This window comes from Podospora bellae-mahoneyi, assembly GCF_035222275.1.
Source record: "Podospora bellae-mahoneyi strain CBS 112042 chromosome 1 map unlocalized CBS112042p_1, whole genome shotgun sequence".
NCBI classification, from domain to species: Eukaryota; Fungi; Ascomycota; class Sordariomycetes; order Sordariales; family Podosporaceae; genus Podospora; species Podospora bellae-mahoneyi.
The window spans coordinates 7,330,423-7,356,634 of record NW_026946359.1 but is presented as its reverse complement, the minus strand read 5'-3'; the positions used below and the strand labels follow the sequence as shown (position 1 = coordinate 7,356,634).

Genomic DNA, 26,212 nt, shown 5'->3' with positions numbered 1-26,212 from the left:
CCAGCTAACCTCGCTTGTTTGAAAGACTTCTTCCTCAAGCACCATGTCTGACACCAACGAGCCTACTCTCATCTGCCCTGAGCCCCCTGCAAAGGAGGGAGAGGTCATCATTGCTGGCAGGCCGTGGCGCAAGACTGAAACAACCCTTTTTGACACCGAGAGTGGTCAACAGGGTTCCTCTACATCGGAGGGAGCTGAACTCATCTGCCCGGAACCTCCTGCTAAGGAGGGAGAGGTCATCATTGCTGGCAGGCCGTGGCGCAAGACTGAGACCACCCTTTTCGACACCGAGGGTGGTCAACAGGATTCCTCTACATCGGAGGGAGCTGAACTCATCTGCCCGGAACCTCCTGCTAAGGAGGGAGAGGTCATCATTGCTGGCAGGCCGTGGCGCAAGACTGAGACCACCCTTTTCGACACCGAGGGTGGTCAACAGGATTCCTCTACATCGGAGGGAGCTGAACTCATCTGCCCGGAACCTCCTGCTAAAGAGGGAGAGGTCATCATTGCTGGCAGGCCGTGGCGCAAGACTGAGACCACCCTTTTCGACACTGAGAGTGGTCAACAGGATTCCTCTACATCGGAGGGAGCTGAACTCATCTGCCCGGAACCTCCTGCTAAGGAGGGAGAGGTCATCATTGCTGGTAGGCCGTGGCGCAAGACTGAGACCACTCTTTTCGACACCGAGGGTGGTCAACAGGATTCCTCTACATCGGATGGAGCTGAACTCATCTGCCCGGAACCTCCTGCTAAGGAGGGAGAGGTCATCATTGCTGGCAGGCCGTGGCGCAAGACTGAGACCACTCTTTTTGACACTGAGGGAGATGGAAAGGATGCCGTGGATGATGTGCAGCCTACACTTAGATGTGAGGACACCTCGAACATTGAGGAAGGCAAGGTCATTATTGCAGGAAAGCCCTGGGATCAGTCTGAGGACATGTTGTTTGATACTGCTGGGGAGGGTGGTGAAGCCGATACTGGGAAGCAGGATGCTTAGATTAACGAGGTACAGTTAGGAAGACTTTTTGGTTGAGACGTCTGTTGTTAGCTACGAGGTGCGTTGGAGAGGTTGTAGTTACATTCCATATTTTTCTCTTCCACTCTTTTTGTCCAGATAGTAGCATCAGGACTTTGTTTGAGAGACAATTTCTTTCGCTTTCAGCATGTTCCAATCTTATCTCAAGATTTCGTTCTAAATCTATCGCTGGACCTTAACGTGAGGCTCTGAGGTTGCTTGAGGTGCCACTGCCACCCGAGAAGCTCGCGCCCAATGCCCCATAAACTCCTTTCTGTTACAGAATTAGCGGTGAAGGCGTTGAAATACAGTTCGTACAGTAGTCAACAACATACCCAGTATCGGTACACCATCCCTGAATGAATCTAACAGATCTGCCAACTTCGGCCCAACGATATGTGTCGATATCATCGTGGAATCGACCGTCTCGTGCACGGGTTCCGCTCCTCTGCATAATGATAACATACACGCTTAATGACCGTGTTGACGTCCTGTCGCACAAGCTGTGTGGAGGTGACTTCGCTCCCCCAAATTGACGTCGTCTGAAACCCAGTCTGGATGGTATCATTCTTGTACGCGGAACTCCACACTGTGGAACTGGTAATGCACCGCAGGTACAGCTGATCGGTAAGCCAGCATTCCAGTTTTGGAATACCAAAGTGCTTAGCTTCGGCTAAGATATCGGCGTAGAGTTTGTAGTTGTGTCCCTTGTTCTGGTCATAAATTAGAGGGAAGACGCCACGCCGCAAATACTGGAGAATGTGCCGGAATGTTTCTGGATCTGAGTCGACGAGGATGCTTTTATCTTCCTGCAACGAAGACTTCCAATCACCTTAGAGAAGCAGTCTGAAAAGAAAGCTCTTGAAAGTAAGACTGTTGACTGTTGTAGTGAACTTATGCCCACTAACGTCGAGAGTTATCTTTTCGAGGGGGTTGCTGACTAGTTAGTTGTATTGTGGTGGTGATGAGTGTTGGCCAAGGGGGACAGCGGCATTGGAATCCATTGTGGTGAATTTGCTGTCGGTTTCGTTTGGAATCACGTTGTCAACCTGAAATGAAAGGTGGTTAGATGCAGTAATTCTTATCCTGTTGCCATGAGGGGAGAATCATCACTTAAATAAAGCGCCTTCTTACAGTGGTGGCAGTGTTCGGAGTCTGAATGGAGACCGACGCCTCGATGGCTGACCAGGTGGAAATGCTGACAGTGGCTATGTAAGAAATTCGACCACCAAAATTGAGACAAGGAATGCCTCATATCTGCGGCCAACCTTTTACAGTGCAGTTCAAACATGGGCGAAATCATTGGGGTATTCGGGGAATGTCGGCCACTCGCCAGAGGGTGGAGATATCGTGGTTCGCCTTGTGTTTGCGGATAATGGCACAAATGAACCACTTTAAGGAACGGATTGGGAAGGGTCGCCAGGCGCATATGCTGTGTCTCGGCGGGCATCAACACATCCTCAGGTTTGGGAAGCAGAGGCCTGGCCTATACCCAAAGTGGCATCAGTACATTGGCCAGTGTTTCTGGGGATCGTGGAGATTGTTAAGAGGGCTGTATGCTAGAGTGTCGATAGTAAAGACGGTGTCATGCTAATAGGAGCACCTCCATATTTATAGTGCTTTGGAGCATCTTCCATTCAATAAGCAGAGTTGCACATGGCCTAATTGGTTAAGGCACTTGACTGTCTCCCAGGGACCCTTTTCGCATTTCACCCACGGGTCAAGGCGACTGGGCAGTCGAGAGGTGCCCCCTTCGAAACGGGTTGTGTGGCCCTGTTGGGCTAAGACTTTTTGACTTTTTGTCTTTCTCCATTTCGTTCCGTTCCATCGTTTCCTTTTCCCCATTGGACTGTTGAGTCCAGTTGTCGATGATATCTCTGCACCTATCCTCGTTCCCCTGCTAAGCACTGCGACAAACCCGAACGACGATCTTATATTCGGGCCGCCATTTGAATTGTGGCTTCGGTCAGCTACCTTCATCCCATGTTTCCACGTCCAGCTACCTACCGAGAATGCTGGAAGATGGGACGGCACCAGCATCTGGGCCTTCGGTGCGTGGACCTTCGAACCCCAGCACCTACGATAGAGTGACGACATCACACAGAAGTCGAACGACACATGTGTCAAAAGTACACCTAGTTGACATCAACAGCCAGCGTGGTATTTTATTGACCATTCCAGGCTGACGGCCCCCACGATTCTGCTCCTCCCAGCAACAGATTCGGTCTCCAAACACCACACCACCAGCCACGATGTCTACCAACCGGAAAGGAATCATCATCGCTGGCGGCGTAGCAGGCGGCATGTCCTGCGCTACCCGCCTTAGGGTACCCATCCCCTTCTCGCCTTCCTCTTCCGCATCAGAAGCTAATCTGTTCAACACAGCGCCTCTCCGAACACACCCCCATAACCGTCCTCGAACGCGGCCCTACATATCCTACGCAAACTGCGGCATCCCCTACGCCCTTTCCGGCGTGATCCCCGCAGACGATGCCCTCCACGTCCAGACCCCCGAGAAAATCACCTCCTGGTTCAACGTCGACGTCAAAACCAACACCGAGCTCATCTCCATCGACCGACAAAACAAAACAGTCCTCCTCAACGACCGAATCTCCGGACAGAAAACCACCATGCCCTACGATAAACTCGTCTTAGCTCTTGGAGCAGAACCGATAACACCAAGCGGCATCCAAGGCGGTGACAGCAAACACGTCTTCCACCTCACCACCTTGGGCGATCTCGACTCCATCAAAGAATATATCAAATCCCACGCCGTCAGGACTGTCGCCGTTATAGGCGGCGCCTTCATCGGCCTCGAAGCCGCCGAGAACCTCCGCCTTTTGGGGCGAGAAGTCAGCGGCATCGAGCGCCTCTCCCACATTTCTCAGCGAGCCAAAGGCTCAACTCACCAGCTGCTGTCCCTGTCACAAGTTTCATAGTAAGCAGCCTCCCTACGTTGCACGGCCGCTCGGTTGTAGCCGCTCCCATGTGCGAATCCTTTCAACAAAATAACTGACGCTACCTGGCTCACACAGGCAGGCTCCTGGACAACCACCTCGATAGCTGTTATTTTCCTCAGTATTCGCCTTTACACTCGCCTAAGAGCAACCCGTCGACTATTCTGGGATGACACCGTCCTCATCCTCGGCACCATCTTCGTTGTTGCAGCATCAGCACTGTGGCAATGGGCAGCGCCAAAATTCTGGTTCATGTTAGCGGTAGGGTCGGGGACAGCCTTTCCAACGGACCTGGAACAATTTATGAAGGATGTCGAGATCACTATGAGGGTCTTCTTCGTTGAACAGGTCTTTTTTTTTTTTTACAGCACGCTGGCTGGTGTGAAACTGTCACTTCTCCTCTTCTTCAGGAGGATAGGTTGGCACATGACGAATATCAGGGTCGCTTGGTGGTCGGTCCTGGCGTTGGTGGTGGCTACACAGCTTACCTCGATCGGCGATTCTCAGTGGGGGTGTTTGGTTGCAATGGGATTTGATATCATGACACAGTGCACTGAGCCTCCGGCTATCCGATACGCAAATCTGACGCTCAGGATAAACTCTGTGCCTTGGATGTGGTGTCTGATGCTGCGGGTGAGAATCTGCTTTGATCATGTCTCACTTGCTGTTGCTAACAGTGATAGTATTATCTATCCCCGTCATTTTGATCTGGGACTCCAAACTGAAGATGGCTAAAAAGCTGGCGGTTATTGGATTATTCTCCCTCACAATCCTTACAATGTTGGTTGCCATTCTCAGGGTAGTTGGCATCAGCTCGGCGACCTGTGTCACACGGCAAAGGCCGACCACCTGCAACCACAGCCAACAACACTGTCGATACCACCGTAAGGAGGGGTAACTGCAAGTTGTGAGCCTCTCGTTCAAAGTGAGGCAGACAATCAGAGGCAGGGCGGTTATCAAAGGAAGCCCACTGGCCCAGTAGGATATTGGAGGACTTGGCGATGGCCTGAGGCCAACAAGGGCACGGGCCACGCGAGGAAGGATAAAATACGCGTTTGGAAACACCAAGACTGTATCTCTTCTTCTTCTTTTCAGTATCACGCTCTTCGAGGCCATCAAAGATTATTAGTCGGAATTGAACTATACGTTCCAAGCCCTGATATTACAGCCCTTGTCACAACCTGGGCAAATGGTCAGGTTGACCCGAGCCACTTGTGGCTGTGGAGTTATATCGAAACTTGTATTGGTAGGCCTAGCTCTGCTCAATCCGAGAAATGGCCAATGCTAACCAGCTTACCAGCACTCATTGTTGCATGCCATGTTTTGTGCAACCAAAGCACGCCTCCGCGTTCTAGTTGGCATGTTGTGAGCCCCCAGTAAGTCATGGGGCGTCATGGAATTGACGTGGAATACCTGCAAATGCTTCACTGCTAGAATATCCCAAAAGGTAGGTAGGTACCTAGGTAACGTAGGTAATTGGTGCAGAGAAAAGGACTCAAGGAGGAAGTGAAAGTCAGTTAAGAGCCAGCTATACAATAGGCGAACGACAGCTGGATAGATGCCTGCAGTGAGTGACCCCGCGGTCTACTTACTGCCTTGTTTGTTTGTCTAGGACGACGGGTGTCCCTACCTCTGGTGATGTACTGTGTATGGTTTAATGTGCGTGATAAGCGAGTGACACAGATAAGCGAGTGACACAGATAAGCGAGTGACTCAGATAAGCGAGTGAAACACTCCCCACACAACACAACACCTCCACCTTCAACATCACTTTCTTCTACAACACAATATGACTGCAGCTAACGTCTATAATGTTGCTTTCAAAACCCTTGCGTGCCGACGCGCCGGTACACCTGCACGACGCGATATTTTAGCTAATTCGCGCAAGCTTACGAATCAAGAAGAAAAAACGATTGTTCAATATATAATTGAGCTATTGTCACAACCCTGGTATACGGACGGAATAACGACGGGTTGTGGGGCCACGGAAACAAGGGCCAATCGGGAGAACGTATAAAAGAGCCAATCACAGTATAGAACGACTGATCCGTACGCTCAGGGCACTGAGCAGACTAAGCAGAGGTGATCAGTGTGCTCAGGACACTGATCACGGCTTGGCACGAGATCTATGTATACGGAGGAACTGGCTGGTATAGATAGACAGTTCCGCAGTATGCAATTCAAGTCACAATCGTTGGTATCTAGACTGTTGTGATCGAGTCAAGCCATTGTTGTACACTGTTTAGCTGTCCCGAACCAGGATTGTTCAGAAGTGCCTTCAACCAGTATCCCTTTCAGAGGTTCTGGATAGGGGTTCGTCATAGCTCTCCCAAATACTACATAACCCTCGAGAAACTACCCCACAGTCAGAGCTTATTAAAACTCGGATATTAAACCACCAGGGCATCTCTCTAACCTCAATGCTAGCCGCTGTAGACTAATTTACTAAGGGAGCAATGGGTATAATGCACGAGGTGGCTCTTCTCCGTGCAGAGGTCTCTTCGCTACGCAAGGCCAATGAGGAGCTTAGTAAGAGACGGGAGAGCCAAAAAAACGTGTGCGGCTTGGAGGGTCACTTACTGTACAAGAGGCACAGGATTTACTGCATCAGAAGGCTGTAGGTGAGCAGGTAATTCAGGAACATCGACAAAGTGGTGGTGGTGCAGGGGGGTCTCGTACGAAGATTCGGTGCTGTGGTGTGTGCGGCAAGCCTGGCCATAATACACGCACGGGCAAGGAGGCTGCAGAATCGTCTGATTCATCTATTTCCAGTTCAGTTATCGTTGTTTCCTAGTTTTGTGGTTGTATAATTAAGGATAGTTATGGTGGGGTGGTGGAAAGTGTGTCACTCGCTTATCACGCACGTTATCTCTCATCTCTTTATCGTAGATTGGACTCCGTTACGATAAGCATAGCGTTAGCGCTTTGACCATCCCACTCAGCACATTTTGAACTTCGCTCAATTCCCCATCTCTACTTCGCGCAATGACAACAAGAACTATAACCACTCAAGTCGCCAGTCAGCACTTGTGACACCACATGCAAAAGAGAAATTAGCAAACTCCCACACACGCTCACGCTCTCTCCCCGGTACCCAAGTAACGCGAAGTCATATCCAATTATCCTACAGCATTGTTTAATTAATCAAAGGTTCTTAGGGTTTTAGCAATGAGCGCCGAAGAATTCCTCGCGGACGCCGAGAGCGGCGCGGTGGCTGTTGACTGCCACGATCAGGTGTTGCAAATAGCGTTTATGTACTTGGACGAGGGGCTGTGGGACGGCAATGGTGTGTTCGATGTCGTGGAGAAGCTGCACGCACGCGGATGGTCTTTTGGCAAGGGGGAGTTAAGGTTCAATCGGTAAAGTTTACAAACAAGAAAGAAGCAGAAATAAACGAACTGACAAAAAGTCATGAAGCACCTTGGATGTGTTCTACCTTGCACAGCTCGCCGCAGCCATCTACCGCTCCTCCGACCAACTCACTGGCGACTTCCCTTCTCCCTCCGACTTCCCCAGCTTCTACGCCGCGCACGCCGCCCTCCTGAACCCGGAAGCATGGCGCGCCTACTACTCCCCCGCGTTCCTCACGCACCCTACAACAGCACGTTTCTACCGCTTGCCCAACCTCCAAGACCTGCCCGACTCTTCCTCCCCGCTCGCGCAACCGCGCCAGGATCTCCCTTCCGCTGCCGGCACACACGCCACGAAACTCCCCCGCTGGGCCCACAACGTCGTACGTACAAGCCGCAGACAGCCTTCCCTCCCCCTAGAAACGATTACTCGCTTGGCCCTCGGCACACTCGAAGCAACAACTTCGCGCCTGCGTGCGACCCACCCCAGTGTGAAGCCCTATTCGGAAACGCAGGCGCGCTTTTGGCTCGAGCACATGAAGCTCGGTTCACCCGAATCATCTGGTTCGGGCACCGCCAAGGAGGCGTGGAGGCCGAACAATTTCGGCGTGCTGATCGCACAGGGCGGGGTTGATGTCTTAGCGTGGGAGGCACGGTACTCGGCGCGGCTGTGGGAGACGAGTGCAGTTCTGGGGGAGGTTGCAAAGCCGGATTTGGATTTGGATGGGGCATGGGTGAGCGGTGTGGAGTGGTGTGGAGAGCCGGATGGAGGGGTGGGGATGCAGGCGTGGTGGAGGGGGTGGGATGGGGAGGTAGGGAGTGAGGAGGAGGTAGAGTTTTTGGCTGCTGTTGCTGTGGAGGAGACGGCTGGATTGGAGGCGGAGGGGTTGGATTTTGCGGTACGGTCACATGCGGTTTTGGGGGTGATGCGGGCAGCGGTTATGGACGAGGTGGAGAGGGAACTTTTACTGAAGGAAATGGAAAGGAGGATGGTGGAGACGGGAAGGCTTGGTGAGGATAGAGCAGGAAAATGGCTGACAGAGGTTTTACTGGTCGTAGAGCCGTATGTGAAGGTATGGCAGGGTGTGTGGTCTGGTGTGGAGGCAAGGGGGCAAGTCCTACGGCGGATCTTGGTGGAGAATGGGCAGCTCTTTGCGAGATGGAAAGTGTCGCCGCTTTTGAAGGAGTTTGATTTTGAGCTGGGCCCCAGGGAGTAGCATACATGGGTTTATACGTAAGTTCAGATCGACTGCGAGCACGGGCGATGGAATGACTTGTTAAAGATTGCATTCAAATAGATGCATAATATGCTAACCATATAAATCCATCTCACCAGCACGACTCACACGCTTCTTAGGCACAGGTCCCAAATGCTGCCTGGCATCCCGTCCCACAATACGCATTCGTGGCCCCGCAAAACCCATACTCAGAGCAACAGTCGCCAAATGCCGAGCCCTCGCACGTCGTGCCGCTGGGTTGACCACAGAGCCCATCCGTTGACACTGGCGGGCCGCTCGAGGAACACATCCCGAAATCCGCCTGACACCCTGTCCCGCAATACGCAGCCGTGGCTCCGCAGTAGCCGCTCGCAGAGCAGCAGTCGCCGAACGCCGAACCAGCGCATGTCGCGCCTCCGGGGGTGCTGAGGGAGCTGCACGTGCCGTCCGTCGATACAGGTGGGCCGGTAATAGCATCACAGATGCCGAAGTCGCTTTGGCATCCCGAACCACAGTGCCCGCTCGTATCACCACAGTATCCGTACTCAGAGCAGCAGTCGCCGAAGGCCGTGCCGAGGCAGATTGTTCCGCCATTAGCAGCACCACAGAGACCATCAGTCGAGAGATTCGATGTGCTAGTTGGGACGGTGGAGCTGGTGGTTGACGTCGTGGTGTCAGACACGGTGCCAGACGTGGTGCCCGTCATCGTCACTTCATATGAAGCCAACACGATCTCCGTGGTATACGTTGACTTCGAGATCTCGTCCATGGTAGTCATGAACGTCTCTGTTAAGCCTGGGCCCCACGGCTCGGGCGTGTATAGGCCAGCAGTCTCTGTGCGCGTGCTGTTCTCTGTGCGCGTGCCGGTTTCCGTGCGGCTCGGGAGACTGGCCGTATCGCTGATGAGTTGGCGTCTGCGCATCGGCAGTGATGCTTTACTCATCTCCTCGGATCGTTTCTTGAGGATGAAATCGTAGCCTTCGAAGGTACAGGACAACTTGGGGCCGCCAGCGGACACGATGGCACGCTCGACACAGCCAGACTTCATAAAGAAAGGAAGCTGGAAGTAGGCCCTTGCGCGCCGTGTAGAGGTGCGCTCATGCCATTGCCAGCCCGTGAGCGCGCCGCAGCCCTTTTCTTCGGACTTCAGCCTCGAGCCGCCATCTGTGCTCCAGCCATCAATGTTGTACACATTGAATATGTAAAAGAAATCGGAGACCCTGACTGTTGTCAGCTTTTGCCGTCTGCTATCCCGCTTCTTGCGCCTGGAGGCGGTTAGGGGGATAAAGGATTTCGCAGACTTACCAGTAACCACAATCAGCCGTTGCGGTTGGTGGCACCACCACCGTCGTTGTCTTAGTCGCTGTGTTTGTCACAGTCGATGTTTTGATAACCGTGATAGTCTCCGTCAAACCGAATTGCTTAGCGGTAAACTTCGATCCATCGTAGCCCGGCCCATTTGTCGGTGCGAATGCTAACGGGACCTGCTTCCCGCCAATAATTGTCTGGTCAGCTGCCTGTTCAGCAGAGTAGGCTGCCGCGATATCGGAATCCAGCGAGCACTCCGGGCTGCCAGGCGTCGTTTTAACCACAGTATCCTGTCCGTTGCAACCTGTGCTCGTCACGCATGTGGTCTGCCTCATGTTAGCTGTCTGCCACCTGTAACCTGGATTCAGGGTTTCATTGACTTACCTCGGTCGTCGTCGTGGACGAAGCCATGTACCAAGCGCTGTAGCTCGTCACCAGATGCGTGCACGCCGAAGCAGTGACGGTGGCTTCACAGTCATTGTTGCTGTCGCCGCCATTGGTACCTTGTGTATTTCCGCAGCCACCTGGAATGAGGCACCCAGGGCCACCGCATAGTCCAAGAGGGCAGCTGGGTGTGCATCCGAGGGGGCTACATCCGCCACCGCAGCCGAAGGGGCCACAACCACCACCGCAGCCGAAGATGCCGCACCCACCGCCGCAACCGAACAGGCCGCAACCGTCGTTGCCGCAACCAAATATGCCACAGTCTCGCTTTCCGCAGCCGGAAGTGCAGCCGGGAGGAGTAGGGGTGGGATTGGGCTTGATCGTGACAGGTCTCACTGGGATTGGGGGATCAGGGTAGTCGATCTTATATGTTGGCTGGGGTTGGATGGTGACGGGGACAGGAGTCGGGTGGAAAGTGACGGGGGGGATGATGACTAGTGGTATATCGGTGTCTGTGGACGTCGTTGGTGTTGGAGAAGCTACGGGGAAAGTCGCGTGGTTCGGAGGAAGAGTCCACACAAAAGACGTCGGGGTGATGCTTTGGACAGGGTTGATTTTGTAGGTTGCCGTGTCGGTAGACTGCAGTGTCACGGGGTGAAGACTGACGTCTGAGATGACAAAGCTCGGAACGGGGATTGTCGTCGTCTTGATGAAGACGCCACTGCCGCCTTCTGCCGACGACAGGAGCGTTGTTGTCAAAGCCGGCCAGCTGGTCACAGTGTGAGGAGCACTCAGTGGATATGGCGGGAAGACAATTACGCAGGGAGGACTACAGCCCGTCCACCGATCGTCGGAGTCCCAGATGCTCGGGGGGGGATACACGATATCGGCATCGGGGTCAGAGTCTCCAATGGAATCGCCACCGAAGCCATCCAGATCAATCGCCCAGTCAACAACTCCACCCATGTTGAGGATTTTGTAGAGGGCTGTCCGATCTGCCTTCACAGTGTTGTCCATGTAGCCGACCCACTGTGTCGACTCATATACGGCGACATTGGAGTGGCTGTCGGTGTCGAAATAAGACGAGTAGGATGTAATCGGCTCCAATGCTCCGGATGGTGTTTTCCAAAATCCTGTCCCATCCAGGATGGCGTTGATCTCAGCATTCGCGATATAACCTGCGGTTCCTGTGCACGGCCCCGGATAGGCTCCGGACTCTCCGCCAGTGTAGGTGCACATGGGCCCGGTACACCCGGGGGTTGTCATCTGGAACGAGCGGCCGTAGCTCGTGACACCAACAGCAAGCTTGCTTGATGGTACCCCGGCTTTGGTGATCATAGCCAGAGCGAGAAGGGTCTCGGTGATGTTGGTCTGCGAACGCAGACAGTTGCCGGCTGGGCAGCCGTCGATTGCGTGCTGGTTCGCGTAGTCCCACTGGCCATGGAGATCATAAGTCATGTAGACGATGTAATCAGCCAGGGCTGCCATCTCGTCGATGTGGTACCCTTTCAGGTACCAGAATGAAGCGGGCGCACAGAAAGAGACCGACTTGCTAGAAGGCATGGCTGCCCTCAGCTTTGTGAAGAAAGTGAGGTAATTGTCCGCATCCTCGGCGGTTCCTATTCTCAAGTCAGTTTGATCCAAGAACTTCTGAAGAGGCACATCACGCACCTGGTGGAATGCCAGGTATGTCTGGTGCAGCAGGGTCTACGTCTCAGGTTAGCACTATTCCTTTGCTGGTTAAAGAGACCCCTAGCCAACTTACATTCCCAGTCAATATCAATGCCATCCAGCTCATGCTCTGTCACAAACGAGACGATGTTCGCGACAAACGTGTCCTGATTCGCCGGCTTGACCGCGTCGCGGAAAATGTGATACGTGGGCGGTTCGGCGGAGAAGCTCCAACCGCCGAGAGACAGGATCTTTTTGAAGCCAGACAACTGCGTGAACAGCTCCCACTGCTCTTGGATTGGGCTAACATCGACGGCGTAGGTCGAGGAGACGTGGCCAAATGCTAGATGGATGTGCGTGTAGGGCGTCAAGTCCATGGCAGTGATCTTCATGTTTAGGCAGGGACGGTTTAGGTTGTAGCCTTCAAAGTAGCCAATGTTCATGTACTGGGCTGGGGCAGAACCGATGACGATGTCCGTTCCACAGTTCGAAATGCAGCCATTCTCGCCCGGAGCTGAAGTTCCGGGTGCGCCTGTTTCCGACTCGGATTCGGTGCAAAAGTCATTGTTGATGCCGCATTGGCCGTGTTTGTTCTAGACACGGGTTAACTCTGGCAGAACACCAACAGGGCACTTCGAGGATGCGGGAAAAGGGACATACACAGCACGCGTTGAGCGGACAAGGATTCAAGCTCGCAAGACTGATACCCGGCCCTGGCTGTACCGTTCCCGGCTTTTGTGGTCCGCAGACAGCATTCGCAATCGGCGCGGGCATGGGCGGCGCGCCCGTGCTCAGGCAGATGAACTGGTACGCCTGTACATTTCCGCAGCCCTGCCAGCCCCAAGTATTAGTGTTGAAGCTCTCGATCTCAGCATTCGTGAGGCTGTTCGCTGCGCCAAGAACCGAGCAGCTCTCGCCTGGTACGACGTAGTGCGCGGCGCAGGTTCCGTCAGGGTTGGGCTGCGGGCGGAAATCGGGCATCGTGCCGGCGGAGCAGCAGACGTGCTGGCCTGCTACCAGAGTCGAGCAGAGTGTGCTGCTGGGGTTATAGACGGTGAAGTCGTAAGGAGAGATGCCGCACTCGGCTGCCAAAGATTCGCCTAAACGGAGGGTGAGTCTCTTCCCGTTCACTGTCGCCCGACTGTCCATCGGAGGATTTTGTTATCGGGAGTACTCACAAGTATCGCCAGAGGAAACCTGGATCGTCGAACACTCAGCTCGTCGATTCAACATAGCCGAACTGCCATCTCTTGACCGGGTGGCACGGGCAGTGCTGTTTCCGAAGCCGGCAGTGCTGTTTCCGAGTCCAGCGGTGCTGCTGCTGACAAGACTCGGTACGGACAGTGTGATGTCAAGCCAATCTTCTGCGTCGTCAAAGGAAGTGATGCATTTGCCCGACGCCCATGTGGCGACAGCATCTTGGACAAGGCTTACATCGCGATCTCCGCTCGCGACAATGCCGAAGCTGTATTTCGAGCTCCGGCCGCCCTTGGAACACAGCTGCGCAACAAAGCTTCCCGAGAAACCGGTGCTCTTTATCTTCGAGGTGAGCTGCTGGAGCACAGTTGCCGGGATGCCACGGACTCCTGATCCGGCGAAAAGACCGACAGCCACGGAGTTGGAATAGGCGAAGGAGGTTGTGTCGTTGCAGTTCGAGTCTTCTCGTTGGGACAGCATGGCGATGAGTTGTTGTGCGGCGGCGTCGAAGTCCTCTAGCGTGGCTGGGGTGTCGGTCTTGTTGAAAGCCAATTGCAGTGACTCTTGGACCTGGGTCAAGCTGCCGCCGGGCAGGCAAGATGCCTCCTCATGAGTGGTGTTTCCGATGTTGCTTGCGCCCAACGTGATTGCAGAACTGGCAGTGCAAGCTCGAATAGTCTCATCCTTGCGCAGAGACGTGTATAGGGAGAAGTCGAGCAGCATCGTCTGGTTGCACATCAACAACCGACCCAGTCGGGGGTACAGGGTCCAGTTTCCCGGACGCAAGCCGGACTCATCGCATCCTGCTGGGCAGTGACTGAGCGCCAAGTTCACCAGCTCTGGAGCAAGTGTGTTGGGGTTGGCGGATGCCGGGACGGCAGCGGCGGCAGGCTTTGTTGGAACTGGGTGTGCCGCCAGGTATGAGTTCAACCTGTCAGAGCCGCCGTTTACTTGTAACGCCGTTGCCTGAGACAGCAGGAGGGAGGCCAACGCTCCGGCCGAGACTGGTGACGGTGAGAACCACATCGTCGTCAGCCACCGGTAAGGAACGTGGGAACAATAACTTGACACAAGCAGCAAGGGAATGAGAGGATAAAGAAGCTGTAAGATCAAAAGAGGGAGAAATGGAAGGGGGTAGAGAGAATAGTTATGGGCTTCCGGTGGCAGACAATCCACTTCTCGTGGCCAGGGACGTCCTGCAGTTAGTGACCCCGCAATCAATAGGGTACCTAGGTACCTGGGTAGGTATGGGAATCACCAAGCCAGCCCTTATTGGAACGACACATTTCTGGGTGGGCGGTTGATGGACGGCTAATTGGATTCCCATGCAATCAAAACAGGGCCAAGAAGGTCTTTGCAGGTGATGGTAATGACTTGCCTGCCCACGGTGCTTCAATTTGCTCTTTGCTCAAACACATAGCAGAGAAGCAGAGTGAGCGACAATGAGGAAAACTGCGGATGATAGAGTCCGGCGATGTGGTCGGAGGCTCGGACATTCGAAGTTCTCAACCCTGTGAGCGTAGTCAGTCTTGGCCGTCGAGGTTTTCCGCAGTTGCAATTTCTACATCCCCATAATGACGGGCAAACTATGGAGTATAATCTCTGCACAAAAGTCCCCATCCGTCATTTTGGCCCCTTGTTCAGAGATGAATAGATCGGAATCCACCGGACACCTCCGTCATACCTAGACACGGATAAGCATGTGACATGACATCAATAATGCATATGATTGATATATGTTATGGTGCGGCGTACCATACGATACTTATTTGCAATATTAGTGACACCAGGAGAACTCGTAAAATGCCTTACCATGATCTTCGTGGTGATATTTCTGTTGGTGGAAACATCAGGTTGGTGGAAACACCAGGTTGGTGTCTCCACTCAATTGTCACACCAGTTACAATATAACGTGATGACGAGGAGTCCACCTACCCGCTGGCCGGTTATTAGTTCTGACCCTTTTATTTTGTTGGTGTTGGGGCTATGAAGAATTTGAAAATTATGAGGTAAGAAGAACCAAGAAAACAGAAAGGAAATTAGATCGGAGTTCGGAAAACCGATTCTTTGGAGTTTTGATCCAGGGGGGTCATGGTGTTTCTCTTCATGGCACACACAAGAAGGATCCCGACTGGTTATATAGCAAAAGATGTCAGAAGGTAAACTCACGAGGTGGTGTTCATGATACAGAGTGGCAATCATTGCTGCGTGCCTTTTTGCTGTACTGAACCATTCTTCTGAAGCGGTGTTTAAGACCCCAGTAGGTAGGTATTCCTCTGGGAGTATGCGATTAGGGCCCCTGATTCAGCGGTTCGTGATATAGGTAGTCCGGCAGCACTGATGTATGTGGAATGTAATTTAGTCTTAGGACTTGGCACTGTAAGTAATCCCCGTCTTGGCTACCACGCTCCTTCGAATCCGCTTCCCTTGTTCTCGGCAATTCTCTTATTACTTGGCCGCTCATCAAATAGGTATCTCAAATGTTCTTCTACCTTCCCCTCCCTCCGCCTCTCTCCCACTTCAACCCTTCTCCCCCGTGGTGGTAGTGACCACTTTAACCCTTCCTATCTCACCCACCGTCGTTCATTGTGCCCCGAACGCGAACCAGACAATGAAGTTCTGGGCCCTCGTGGCGCTTGCCGCCTCCGTTGCCGCCATCCCCTTCGACGGCGGTACGATACACAAACGCGCCGGTGGGAGAATTCACATCGGATATCGCATCGTCTCAAAGGTCCGTCTGTCTACACACTAACCCACCCATACCAACCCAACCAACTAACACGGCCCCCGCCCGCCCAGGAAGAAGCCGACGCCATCAACGCAAATGGTGGCAAAGCCGTGCAATCTCGCGGCACCATGGGCCGTCAGCTTGGGACAGGGACCTATATCTCGCCCGCTTTCCACGACTTCCCTGACTTCGACCCATCCAAGGGCTATCCCTGGGACTGCGCCGTGACTGTTGACGCCACCGCGTGGGCAGGCCTCAGGAAAGCCTGGATCCCCAAGATGTTCGAGTTCCCTGAGGACAAGGAGAAGAACCCGGATAAGTGCAAGCCACTGGCACTGTGGACACCGCGATGGGGTGCGTGTTGCCAACCGTCTCTCCCCATATTCCCTCACTCCTCGCCCATTCTCCCTGCTCATCTCAACCCAAGATCAGCCAACGCATACTAACGCCCGCCATCTTAGTTGCAAACCGCAAGCGCTTCCTCAAGTATCTTGATCCCACCTCGACACCCGAGAATACGGTGCTCTTCTCGGTGGTGCTTGGGCACGAGGAAAAGCGGCAGGCCCTGATCCCACCGGCGATCATTGACAGCGTTGACGTGTATCTCGCCCAGTGTGCCGAGCGGGCGCCGGACTCGGAGTCGAACGCTCAGATTGGTCAGTTGGGGACGGTGGATTGGGGAGTGGAGGATATGAAGGGCTGGGGTTTGGGAGTGGAGGGGTAGTAGCAAGTCGAGCTGAGAAGGAGCGGTTTCGGGGTGCTGGACGGGATTTCTTCTACTCGGTGATCAGGTATATTGTTGATTGACGTGTTGCAGCATTCAGTGATCTGGAGTCCGCATCCCGGCCGAAAACCTAGGCACTAATCACCTTCTATGCTGTCAATGGGAGCAACTTCATCCCAGCCCTGAATGTGCAATGGCCGGATGCAGGCGCATCTAACCTACCTACCTGGTTCTCAAGTTAGAAATCTACCTCGCCCCAATCTGCCGCGTCATCTTCTACATCTCTCCGGGGTATTTCTGTCTTTGGTCTTTGGGATGCTGCTCAAAAGCCCCAGGTTTACAATTCGATGGTGACTTTGATACCGAGATAAAACTGCATTCAAGTTCACCGCCCCAAAATTCTGAAGCTGCCAGGGTACTTCCGAGGAGATGTCAACATGTGAAAAGGTAGGCGTTTCTCATCTACTTCTACCTCTACCTATTACTGTATGGGAGGTTCCCAGCATCATCTTTCGAGAGTACCCAGGTGCCTATTGACAACCAAGATATCTATGTATCTTTCTGTCGTTGATTTGAAACGCGAAGGAGACTTTGGTAGAGTTACCTACAAGATGAAGTAGGCGATGGTGAGAACAGGACAGTCCGGTCACTGTGGAGATTGTGGAAGTTGATGATGGATTTGGAATCTTCGTAGTTACTGAAAGCGAAGGCATAGCAGGGAGTACATGATACCAAGTTTTATACAAGTTTATCTTTGAAATGCTAGCCTTCCCTGTGCAGGTGAGCCACAGGTGAGAAAGGTGATGCGGATCACGGTTAGCATGTCATGGCACTGGGCGCCCCTCTTCCAAGTGGTCCCACTTGCCAGACCCTTATCGTATCCAAGCCCCACATCCACTGTTTGCATGGTCCAAGCTCTCACAAGCTCGCACACGAAATTCCTGCAAACCTTGTTAGACAAAGCCTTCCTTTCCTTTCCCTCCTTTAGCTTAGAATTCAGTCAATAAGAATATAATAGCTTTGCCTACCAAGCCTGCCTTGTTGTGACATTATTCTAAGCTCAACTGATATAAGCCTCGGAAAGGCTCAAATTTCTAATTGTCAAGAAAGTCAAGAATTCCTCCGCTTCTGACTGAGCATTGAGTGTAGCGATCAAAAACGTCGCTACCGCAAGCCAAGAAGGCTTCAAATAGGCAACACAGTAGCCAGCGCGTAATCATATAAGGTAGACTTCCCGTCTTAGCATCGGTGCAATGGCTTATCACAGTACAACTTGTTCGAACAGAAGAGGCTTTGTATTGGGTACGCACTGAGAGGGGACGTCCAAGGCCACCAGCCCCTAACGCCTCCAGTGTGCTGACCATTTTCTGGCTCGGTATCTTGTGTGAGATTAGAAACAGACGAGATGAGCTCCGTATGTGACATTGTCAAGGAACGTTGGATGGACTGGATATGACCCCTGTCGTAGTAAATCTCTTGGCGCGACGCGGCGGGCCGCTGTGGGGCGCCTTTTTGAGTCGATTGCCACGACTTAACAGGTGGAGTTTATGGTCTTGCAGCTAAGCGGTTTGCACGTGCTCGCACCACAGCTAGGTGGCTGGGCGACTGGTGTTGGTAAGACCAACAGCCACGTATCCACAGTATCACAGGTTGAAGTGCTTACAATTGGAGCATGAGAAGCTCTAGGGCGGGCAATGTGTTGATTAGGCTGCAGATGTTCGATGTCGCTTTCAAAGTCGGTCGGGCGATGCCCAGACCCTGATAACCCTGATACCCCTGCTCTGCCAGTCAGATGATACCCCTGAATTTACCGCCCTGACTGTCCTGACAATTCAACAGCTGGGTTACTGGGCGACTGGGCTGCTAAATGCGATCCATGTGGACGACGGAGACAAAACAACCCCAGGCTGCTATGCCCCTCTCTTCCTCCTCCGCAACAACAACTTTTAGGTCCCCCCACAACTTTCAGGTCAACTTTCAGGTCCCCACACAACTTCCAGGTCCCTCTACAACATCGAGATTATGGTCGCGCCATTCCACCAGGTAATCCCGAGCCTAATGTCTATTTTACAGTACTGGCACCGCTAGATGCTGCTCGATTGGTCCGCCGAGATCAGGGCTAAGGCTCTGAGAGGTCTACCCCGATGACGGCATCCTGTACGACAGAGAAACCATGGCGCTTACGGCCGCGCAGCTGAACCACTAGGGAGTGGAGCGTGTATTTGGCGCTCGTCGGCGCGCTGGAGCTTGGCTTTGCCTGACATGCGATTTGACCAAGGGAGAACAGCTAAGCGGCAGATAAGTCCAGCCGCTCGGCTCCAACATAGAAACCCCTCCTACTCCCGTTAGTGCCCATCCATCCTTCCCGAGTGTACCTCCCATATCTCACTTTCCGCTAACCTCCAATGTCCTCCCTCTCTTTCTCACTACTTCACCTCTCCACCTCTCCACCTCGCCCACCATATATCGTTCCCGGCCGCAGCCCAACACGCCCGTGCCGAGAATATACCTTAGGTAGCTGAGCTCCCAGGGTAGATAGCCCCTCGTCACCCCTCTGCTCGTTATAGGTCGTCGTGCTGGAAGACCGTAAATCCGTCCGCACTTGTAAACCCCCCTCTATAAAATAGACGCCCGAGACCAAACGTTTGGATCCTGCTCCCTGTGCCTGCTTTTCCCGTTGCGCAATCTCGCTCACTAAGTCCCTCAATTCAAGCTCATTCGTTATATCACTAGGAAGAGGGTTGGACAACTCAAAGTCGATAGCAACGATCCTCTGATCAACACGTAAAAAGTTGTGGAGCTTTGGATCCCCATGAACAACCCCTTTTTCCGTAAGTAGGTTATATATATCCTTGAGTCCCCTAAGAAGGTCCGGATTCCCTAGCTCTTCAGTTGGAAGATTGTATAGCGACACTCCTTCGACGTTTTCCAGGAGGATAGCAGGAGTGGGTCGCTTACTGATCCGGTATCTCTGCGCGTGGGGGTCGCTGACGGTTACTTCACCAAACAAACGCGGGATATGGGTGCCCTGGAGGGATCGAAGATGCAGGTATGTGTCGATTTCGTTTTCGTAGTCATCAGCCTTGGTGGGGTTTCGCTCCTTTAGAATGACAGTTGTCGGCAAGAACCACTCTGGCAGCAATCGCTGTAGCCAGCAGACGAGCTGCGGCATCCAAAATAATAGCCAGCTAGCAATTGGATTCGGCGGGACATCTAAGAGAAAGACATTCCGATTCGCGTAAATTCGTTTTGCAGGTGCTCGAAAACGTCGGAAGCCAAACTGTATATCCTATAGAACTACAATTAATACTAATTAAATTATTAGTATTTAGAAGTTAGAGTATATACCTTAGTTCCGCAGTCTTCATCGTCTTCCATCTTAAAGCAATTGACAGGGTAGAGTGACGGAGTAGAATGGTTAAAACGCAGGAAAATTAAGCAAGGTGGAATTGGCTCAAGGTTTTTATAAACAGAGGAAGAAGGTAGCACAAGCAAACACGTGGGATCCACTTTTCTAGGCACCAAAACTAGATTAGTCAGAAGCTACTACAGATATCAGTACTCGTGGCTAAGAGTATCCCAAACAACCAGTCCCTTCCCGTCCAAGACATCATTTCCATTCGCGTCAACCCAGTGCCATGCGCCACGAGCAAATGTCCGTATATAGCCATTAGGATGTACTGGATATTCCTCGCGCTCGTTATTTCCATTAACCCAATAAGGACATCCTGACCACCAGTCGAATCTGCGAATATGACCATCCAGGAGCACTGCCGGGGCTCTGTCAGCTTGCATTTTCCGAATCTAATGGGTCAGCAAGTAAGTATCATTATAGGGCTATTGTACTTACGCTCTTAGCTCTTTTCCTAGCCAGCGACGATTGGTGCCCTACTTGGGATTTGGAGGATGATCTACATAATTACAACCAACTTTTGACCAAATATTGCCATGGTCTCTTAACTTATAAGTAAAATAAACAATTCTCTTTACCTTAGTAACCTGGCTAGGGAAAATGCGAAGGAAGCATAAGATAGCGAATGGTGCGCCTCTTTCCTCTATCTTTCCCTTTCCCTTTCCGGGGTAGTGGAGCCCGTGAGAACTCTTCCCATTGTGCTCACCCTGCTCAGTCTCCTGAGCACCCTGAGCACCCTGCTTCCTCGTTCCGACCACATTGAGCACGTTCTGTCTTATTTAATTGGCTACTTCTCCCCTGCTCCTGATTGGTTCTTCCTCAACCAATCGTTATTTTCGTCCTTGTGCCAGGGTCGTGATACAGCGTCGTGCAGCCATGGTGTCCTCAGATGGCGCCAGAGTAATCTAGCTCTATCGATCTTTAACACTGGCACATTGGAGTGCTTGCTAACCTCAGTACAGACAGCCGGTCTCGTACTTTTCACGGTGCGCCCAGACTATGCAAACGATATCAATATGAGGTTACGTAGGGCTTTGTGAAACGGCAGGGTTTCCCAGCAAAATTATAACTTCTGGAAGAAAAAGGTGATGATTACTGTATTAGAACATAATCGTAAGTTAACTCCATCAAGGACATCAAAGCATAAAATAGTAATTTAATTCAGCTAATGATCTTTAGTAGCATCAAGATCCTTAATAGGGATCTTTAACGACGGTACCAAAAGAGTCTGCAGGCTAAAGAAGGCTCTGTATAGCCTCCAGATGTCTGGAATCTAGTTGTACAATACCCTAGTGCCGGAGCTAAAGAAGCTCAACTTCGAGCCGATTACAACGGACGGTTATCTATTTAAGAACGAAAGGAGAGGCGTATTGCTACTCCTCTACGTCGACAATTTTATTCTCGCCGCCGGAACCAATAACGACATCGACTGTGTGGCCGATGAGATCTCTAAACCCTACGAGTTGAAGCGTATGGGAGAGACGAAGACGTTTCTGGGCTACAATATAATACGTAAGTGGGAAGAGAATCTCATTTACTTACACAAGATTCCGTACATCGAGAAAATCATGGAGAAATACAAGAACACGAACCTCAATCACGTCAAAACTCCATGGATCCACAGCAAATTTGAGCTCCCCAAGACCTGGGAGAAATTGGAAGACGAGACTCGCTCGTATCAAGAACAACTAGGTGCCATCAACTACCTGGTAGGTGGTACCAGAGCCGATATGGCTTACATCTTGGTGAGGCTGCAGGAGGCCAACTCTGGGCCTTCCTCCGAGCACCTCACTCTCCTGAATCACCTGTGGCGATACATCACCGGCACTATCAATCTGGCCATGAGATGCGGTGGAAAGATGCCAATTGACAACCTCAATTTGAGAGGCTACGCCGACGCCAGCTTCGCCAGAGACCCTATCACCAGGGCCTCAATGGCAGGCCACGTCATCATGATTAGGAACTGCCCAGTGGTATGGAAATCGAAGCGCCAGACCTTGGTCGCGCTCTCAACCACCGAGGCCGAGTTCATCAACCTCACGCCTACTGCTCTGTCACTGCAGTGGGTAGCCAAATTGCTCAAAGAACTGGGTACCGAACAGCCAACTCCGCTGCTTTTATTCACGGATTCGGCCAACGCCAGGTCTATTTGCCTCAACCCCATGAGGAGCGCCAGGACCTACCATATCGACCTACGCCACAAGTGGGCTATCCAGAGACTCCAGATGGGAGAGTTCAAGCTGGAGCATGTATCAACAGACAAGATGATCGCCGATGGCTTTACCAAGCCTTAAAACGGAGAGCAATATGCTGGCAAGCCCATTTCTTGAGAAGAAATGTCGCGCAGTAGGCAGGTAGGGAGTGACGGATTTTGTTGTCAAAATGGCTACCACAACCCAGAGTCCCCTAAAACGGAGAGCAAATACGCTGGCGAGCCCATTTCTTGGTCCCCGTTCTGGCGGAAGATTCGTCCCTGTAGGAGAGGGAGGCTCCAAATTTGGACTATGAGAGCGTCGCGTAAAGTTGTCCATTTTGGAGAATGGCGAGCGTAGGGTGAGCGGTGGTGAGCTCAAGGTGAGCCGAGGGTGAAGCGAGCCTGATTTTGGGATAACCATTCTTGGACGAGACAAAAAAGTTTTTAGAGACCGACTACCTAGGTAAGAGCGTATGATGGCAGTATGTTGTGTGGGTCACCACCAGGTCGCTCCGCCAGGGAGCTCGGGCCAACCTGGGCTGGTTTAGCTTTTTCCGCAGTTGATTTCTTTCCTAAATCAATCAACGTTTTCGTCTCATTACAGTACGAAACAGGCATCGATTCCAGTGGGAGGAGTAGTGGGGATCGTCGTTAGAGTGCCAGGTATCCTAGCAGTCGGTGCGGGTTTCTGGATATGCACAAAAAGCGCAAAAGGCTCCGGCAAATCCAAGACCAAGTATCGGCCGACGCGACCGCGAGCGAAAGTCCAGCAAATGCACAAAACCAACCAGGAGACTCAAAGACAGGTGGCCACGAAGACAAGCCCGGGCTTGACGCAGCCATCCCCGTTAGGGGTCAAGGCCCCATGATCAAACCAGAGCTACGGCTGCGAATCGAGCTGAGTTTACGTCTGGCGATCACTCCGCAATAAGATATGAGCCAGACGCCAGTGTGCCGGACCCGAAACTCGAAGCAGGTTCAAAGGAAAACCCAACAGATACGACTTCGGATGTGAGAGGCTGCCGATCCAACTGACCACTTGACGCGGCGTATAGAACCCCCCGTTCCACCATCGACTCCCTGAACCCTTCATACCCCCTCACCCCCCTATCAACCAGCATTTGCACTAGCTATATACTTGAAGAAAAACTCTTTACTCTTTGGATTTTGATTGTTAGCTATAAGCAGCACGAATCCCACCCGTGTATGTTTCAATCCCGATTTTTTTGAAGTTGAGGATCAACTCCGGATCGGTGAAATACCGGACCTGACGGCAGCCATGAGAGCTAGAACGGAAAAGATATTTACAGTATGAAAGCCAGGCTGCACCGGGCTGGTTCATCCTGACTGTAACATTGCCAAACGGGTCCAACTGACCACTCAGTGACCTTGCCCGAGACACCATAACACCTCCAAATCTACAGATACAGAACTTTTTCAATATCCACAACCTGAACACAAATTATGACGATTCGTGACAGCTACCATCGTGTTTACTTGTCCATCAGGCTTGGTGTGTGTTGGTTGTTCTTTCTTTTCTGCGGCTTATCACATTGCGCCATAGGCTGGCGTTGATGCGGTGGTGTGGGTAGGAGCGGGGAACAGTCTTCAGTCCAAGCTTCGCGTCATCTATTTTCCATCACCAACTGTTGCCTCTTGTAAACAAACAACCTCGGAAAGTACCTTACACAAAATAACAAAAGCCAGTTCAGAGTACTCTCAGTTTGGCGTAAGGCTGTTGCGGGGTTCGAAACAATCTCTCGATGCATGCCATGGACTGCATTCCTTCTGGTACTTCTTGAAACTCGAAGCTGAGTATGAGAAGTGTAACAGCAATGCGGAATTGCATCACGGCTAGTCTCCTCCCGAAGCACATTCGAACACCTGCACCAAAGGCCAGCTGTGGAAGAGCATTTGGATTGAACATTTCCTTCCCCGTCTCATCCCTGACCAACCATCTTCTGGGCTCATAGGTTCCAAGATCCCTTCCGGCAGGTGTCTTGAAGCCGTCGTCCTTCTTCTGACGAGCAGCTTTGCCGGTTTCGGTGCGCTGGGACTCATCCGCTAGAACCGATGAGTGATTCACATGGATATTCATGTAGATGATCGAGCCCTTTGGAACGGGATATCCCAGGATGGTGGTGTCCTGCAGAGGGGAGCGAAGAACGCCGTTGGAAGTTCCCGACAGACGGAGGGCCTCCTCACAGGCGGCATCAAGGTAAGGAATGTCAGCCTCGAGAATCTGACTCAGCGTAGGTATACCTGGGCCGAAAGCAGATGATAGAGCAGCGCGCAGTTCAGTCTGAGCTTGTGGAAAGGTTTCCATGAACTTGATGAACCATGCCAGAGTGTTGGCGGTGGAGTCGTGGCCCTGGCATAGTTAGTAAAGCGTTGGCAGAGTGGGAGAATATCGGGCTACCTACACCAATGAGCAAAACAAACAGCTCGTCGAGCATAGCAATGTCCTTTGTCGGATCTGAAGGTTCTACGCCCGCCTTCTTGGCTTGTAGAGCTTGTTTGCGGAGAACGAGATCCATGGCACATGTATCAATGGAATCCTTCCCAAGACTGTCCAGGTCCAGGCCTTCATATCTCGTCAAAGCCTTCTTCATCGCACGGCTCATTTCCCGTGTCACAACCTTCCTGAACCTGCGGAAACGTGGCTTCAAGACCTCCAGCTTAACCGCCCAGGCTGGAAACGGCGTTGCGCTGGCGTCCATGATGGTATCAACTATGTATTCCACTTGTTCCTTCATGAAGGATCCTGGCGGCGCGGGATCGTCGAATTGTTGACCCTTCAGTTCGTGTTCCAGCTTCCTCTTCTCATACCTCAGAGTCCCAGGCTTCTCACCGACAATGGACACCCATATGGCGTCCAGGGCCGCGTTTTTCAAGTCTTCTAAAACGTTGAATGGTTGGCCCTTGTGGGCGGTGGTTGCTTTCAGGCGCCAAAGTTCGACCAGCTCGACTGTTGAGCTGTAGGACTTCGGAGCCGCTGTTCGCTTCAAAAAGTCCAGGCCCATGACATCTCCCCAGAGCTTTTTCTGCGCCTTAAGCTCCGGAGTGGTGAGTTGCGATAGTGTAGCTTTGGAGAAGAGCGGGCCAACCACAGAAAGGGCCCAGGCCGACTTGTCAAATTGGTTACTGCGCAGAATACGTTCGATCTCGTAAGGATCGGACAGGATGATCATCGGATTTCCTGGTAGGAGGAGCTGGGCGATCGGACTGCCGAGCTTTTGCGTGGTGATGCGGTAGATGGACTCGGAGTTTGCTTTGGTGGCTTTGATGGCGGGAATCAGATCTGGCAAATCGCCCATGATTCGCTTTGCTGAATGGGCATTGTACGGGATTTGAGGATACGGCTTTGGATAGAGCTTTTTTCTCCCAAAAATCACTATCAAGGCAAGGAGCGATGCAAACAGGGCAATGCATGCACCGTTGCTAGCCTCGAACATGTTGACTTCGTTATAGTGATCGGCGTCAGGTCAAGAGTTTTACCAGGGAGGAAAACATGAGAACAAGGAGCGATCATGCAAGGGGTCGCGAGTCCTTGATATAGTACCAATAGTAGTAAGCAACCGCACCCGCCATCGTTGCTGGGCCACCGTGCAGATGCTGACTTCAGAACACAACACACAGGATTGCTACCGGGGGATGTTTCAGCTTGCCAATCATGACAAGTCGTTGGTCCATATTCATCAGTTGCTATCAAGTGTAAGCGCTAATCAACATGTGAGCAGGGACGTCCAACGATGTTGGCGATTTGGTTGGTTCAAACGTGCATGGCCGCTGGCGTCGTCAGAATGATAAAAATTGCTTCTCAGGTGAACAGCCCAAAAAATAGTGAAAGTGGTTTTCACAAATAAGGAAGACTCGGTTTTCTACACTCCCGTCATTAGCAGGCCTTTTGAAGATAGTTGAGGGGGGGTATTCAAATGGGCTGGTCCCGGACTGCGGTCTTCACTCTCCAATTTTTTTTTTTTTTTTTTTTTTACTAAGCTCACCAACAACTCACCATCCACAGAATAATTGGCATAGCAGGTAAGTTCACCACA

General features: G+C 52.2%; 9 protein-coding genes across 9 annotated transcripts; 5 read left to right on the top strand and 4 right to left on the bottom strand.

Moving 5' to 3' along the window:
• Positions 1–43: 43 nt before the first annotated feature.
• Positions 44–997, top strand: QC761_121473 (uncharacterized protein; the record flags this gene model as incomplete). The annotated part of the gene is made up of 2 exons (XM_062875431.1): positions 44–94; positions 623–997. The coding sequence occupies 2 exons, from the start codon at positions 44–46 to the stop codon at positions 995–997; spliced, it is 426 nt and encodes a 141-aa protein (XP_062738693.1).
• A 38-nt stretch (positions 998–1,035) lies between these two features.
• QC761_0024230 (uncharacterized protein) lies at positions 1,036–2,019 on the bottom strand (the record flags this gene model as incomplete). The annotated part of the gene is given in 5 exon segments (XM_062872097.1): positions 1,036–1,289; positions 1,351–1,463; positions 1,483–1,836; positions 1,848–1,895; positions 2,002–2,019. The coding sequence occupies 5 exon segments, from the start codon at positions 2,017–2,019 to the stop codon at positions 1,199–1,201; spliced, it is 624 nt and encodes a 207-aa protein (XP_062738692.1). The 3' UTR covers positions 1,036–1,198.
• Positions 2,020–3,645: 1,626 nt separating this feature from the next.
• QC761_0024220 (uncharacterized protein) lies at positions 3,646–4,679 on the top strand (the record flags this gene model as incomplete). The annotated part of the gene is made up of 3 exons (XM_062872096.1): positions 3,646–3,953; positions 4,095–4,605; positions 4,656–4,679. 3 exons carry the CDS (start codon positions 3,646–3,648, stop codon positions 4,677–4,679), a joined length of 843 nt encoding a protein of 280 aa, XP_062738691.1.
• Positions 4,680–6,813: 2,134 nt separating this feature from the next.
• Positions 6,814–8,539, top strand: QC761_121465 (uncharacterized protein; the record flags this gene model as incomplete). The annotated part of the gene is made up of 2 exons (XM_062875430.1): positions 6,814–7,331; positions 7,390–8,539. The coding sequence occupies exons 1-2, from the start codon at positions 7,141–7,143 to the stop codon at positions 8,537–8,539; spliced, it is 1,341 nt and encodes a 446-aa protein (XP_062738690.1). The 5' UTR covers positions 6,814–7,140.
• On the bottom strand, positions 6,832–14,246 carry QC761_0024190 (uncharacterized protein). Its single transcript, XM_062872094.1, is given in 10 exon segments — positions 6,832–6,941; positions 6,957–6,970; positions 7,101–8,539; positions 8,638–9,759; positions 9,845–10,173; positions 10,232–11,850; positions 11,903–11,938; positions 11,997–12,495; positions 12,563–13,002; positions 13,081–14,246. 7 exon segments carry the CDS (start codon positions 14,123–14,125, stop codon positions 8,676–8,678), a joined length of 5,052 nt encoding a protein of 1,683 aa, XP_062738688.1. The 5' UTR covers positions 14,126–14,246; the 3' UTR covers positions 6,832–6,941; positions 6,957–6,970; positions 7,101–8,539; positions 8,638–8,675.
• Positions 8,545–9,516, top strand: QC761_0024200 (uncharacterized protein; the record flags this gene model as incomplete). The annotated part of the gene is made up of 2 exons (XM_062872095.1): positions 8,545–8,556; positions 8,905–9,516. The coding sequence occupies 2 exons, from the start codon at positions 8,545–8,547 to the stop codon at positions 9,514–9,516; spliced, it is 624 nt and encodes a 207-aa protein (XP_062738689.1).
• Positions 14,247–15,603: 1,357 nt separating the features above from the next.
• Positions 15,604–16,944, top strand: QC761_121445 (uncharacterized protein). The gene is made up of 3 exons (XM_062875429.1): positions 15,604–15,830; positions 15,899–16,181; positions 16,289–16,944. Exons 1-3 carry the CDS (start codon positions 15,711–15,713, stop codon positions 16,549–16,551), a joined length of 666 nt encoding a protein of 221 aa, XP_062738687.1. The 5' UTR covers positions 15,604–15,710; the 3' UTR covers positions 16,552–16,944.
• A 1,831-nt stretch (positions 16,945–18,775) lies between these two features.
• Positions 18,776–20,066, bottom strand: QC761_0024170 (uncharacterized protein). The gene is made up of 2 exons (XM_062872093.1): positions 19,900–20,066; positions 18,776–19,840 (listed from the first exon to the last, which is right to left on the bottom strand). The coding sequence occupies exons 1-2, from the start codon at positions 19,927–19,929 to the stop codon at positions 18,983–18,985; spliced, it is 888 nt and encodes a 295-aa protein (XP_062738686.1). The 5' UTR covers positions 19,930–20,066; the 3' UTR covers positions 18,776–18,982.
• Positions 20,067–22,629: 2,563 nt separating this feature from the next.
• On the bottom strand, positions 22,630–26,137 carry QC761_121440 (uncharacterized protein). The gene is made up of 2 exons (XM_062875428.1): positions 24,581–26,137; positions 22,630–24,528 (listed from the first exon to the last, which is right to left on the bottom strand). Exons 1-2 carry the CDS (start codon positions 25,610–25,612, stop codon positions 23,866–23,868), a joined length of 1,695 nt encoding a protein of 564 aa, XP_062738685.1. The 5' UTR covers positions 25,613–26,137; the 3' UTR covers positions 22,630–23,865.
• Positions 26,138–26,212: the final 75 nt, after the last annotated feature.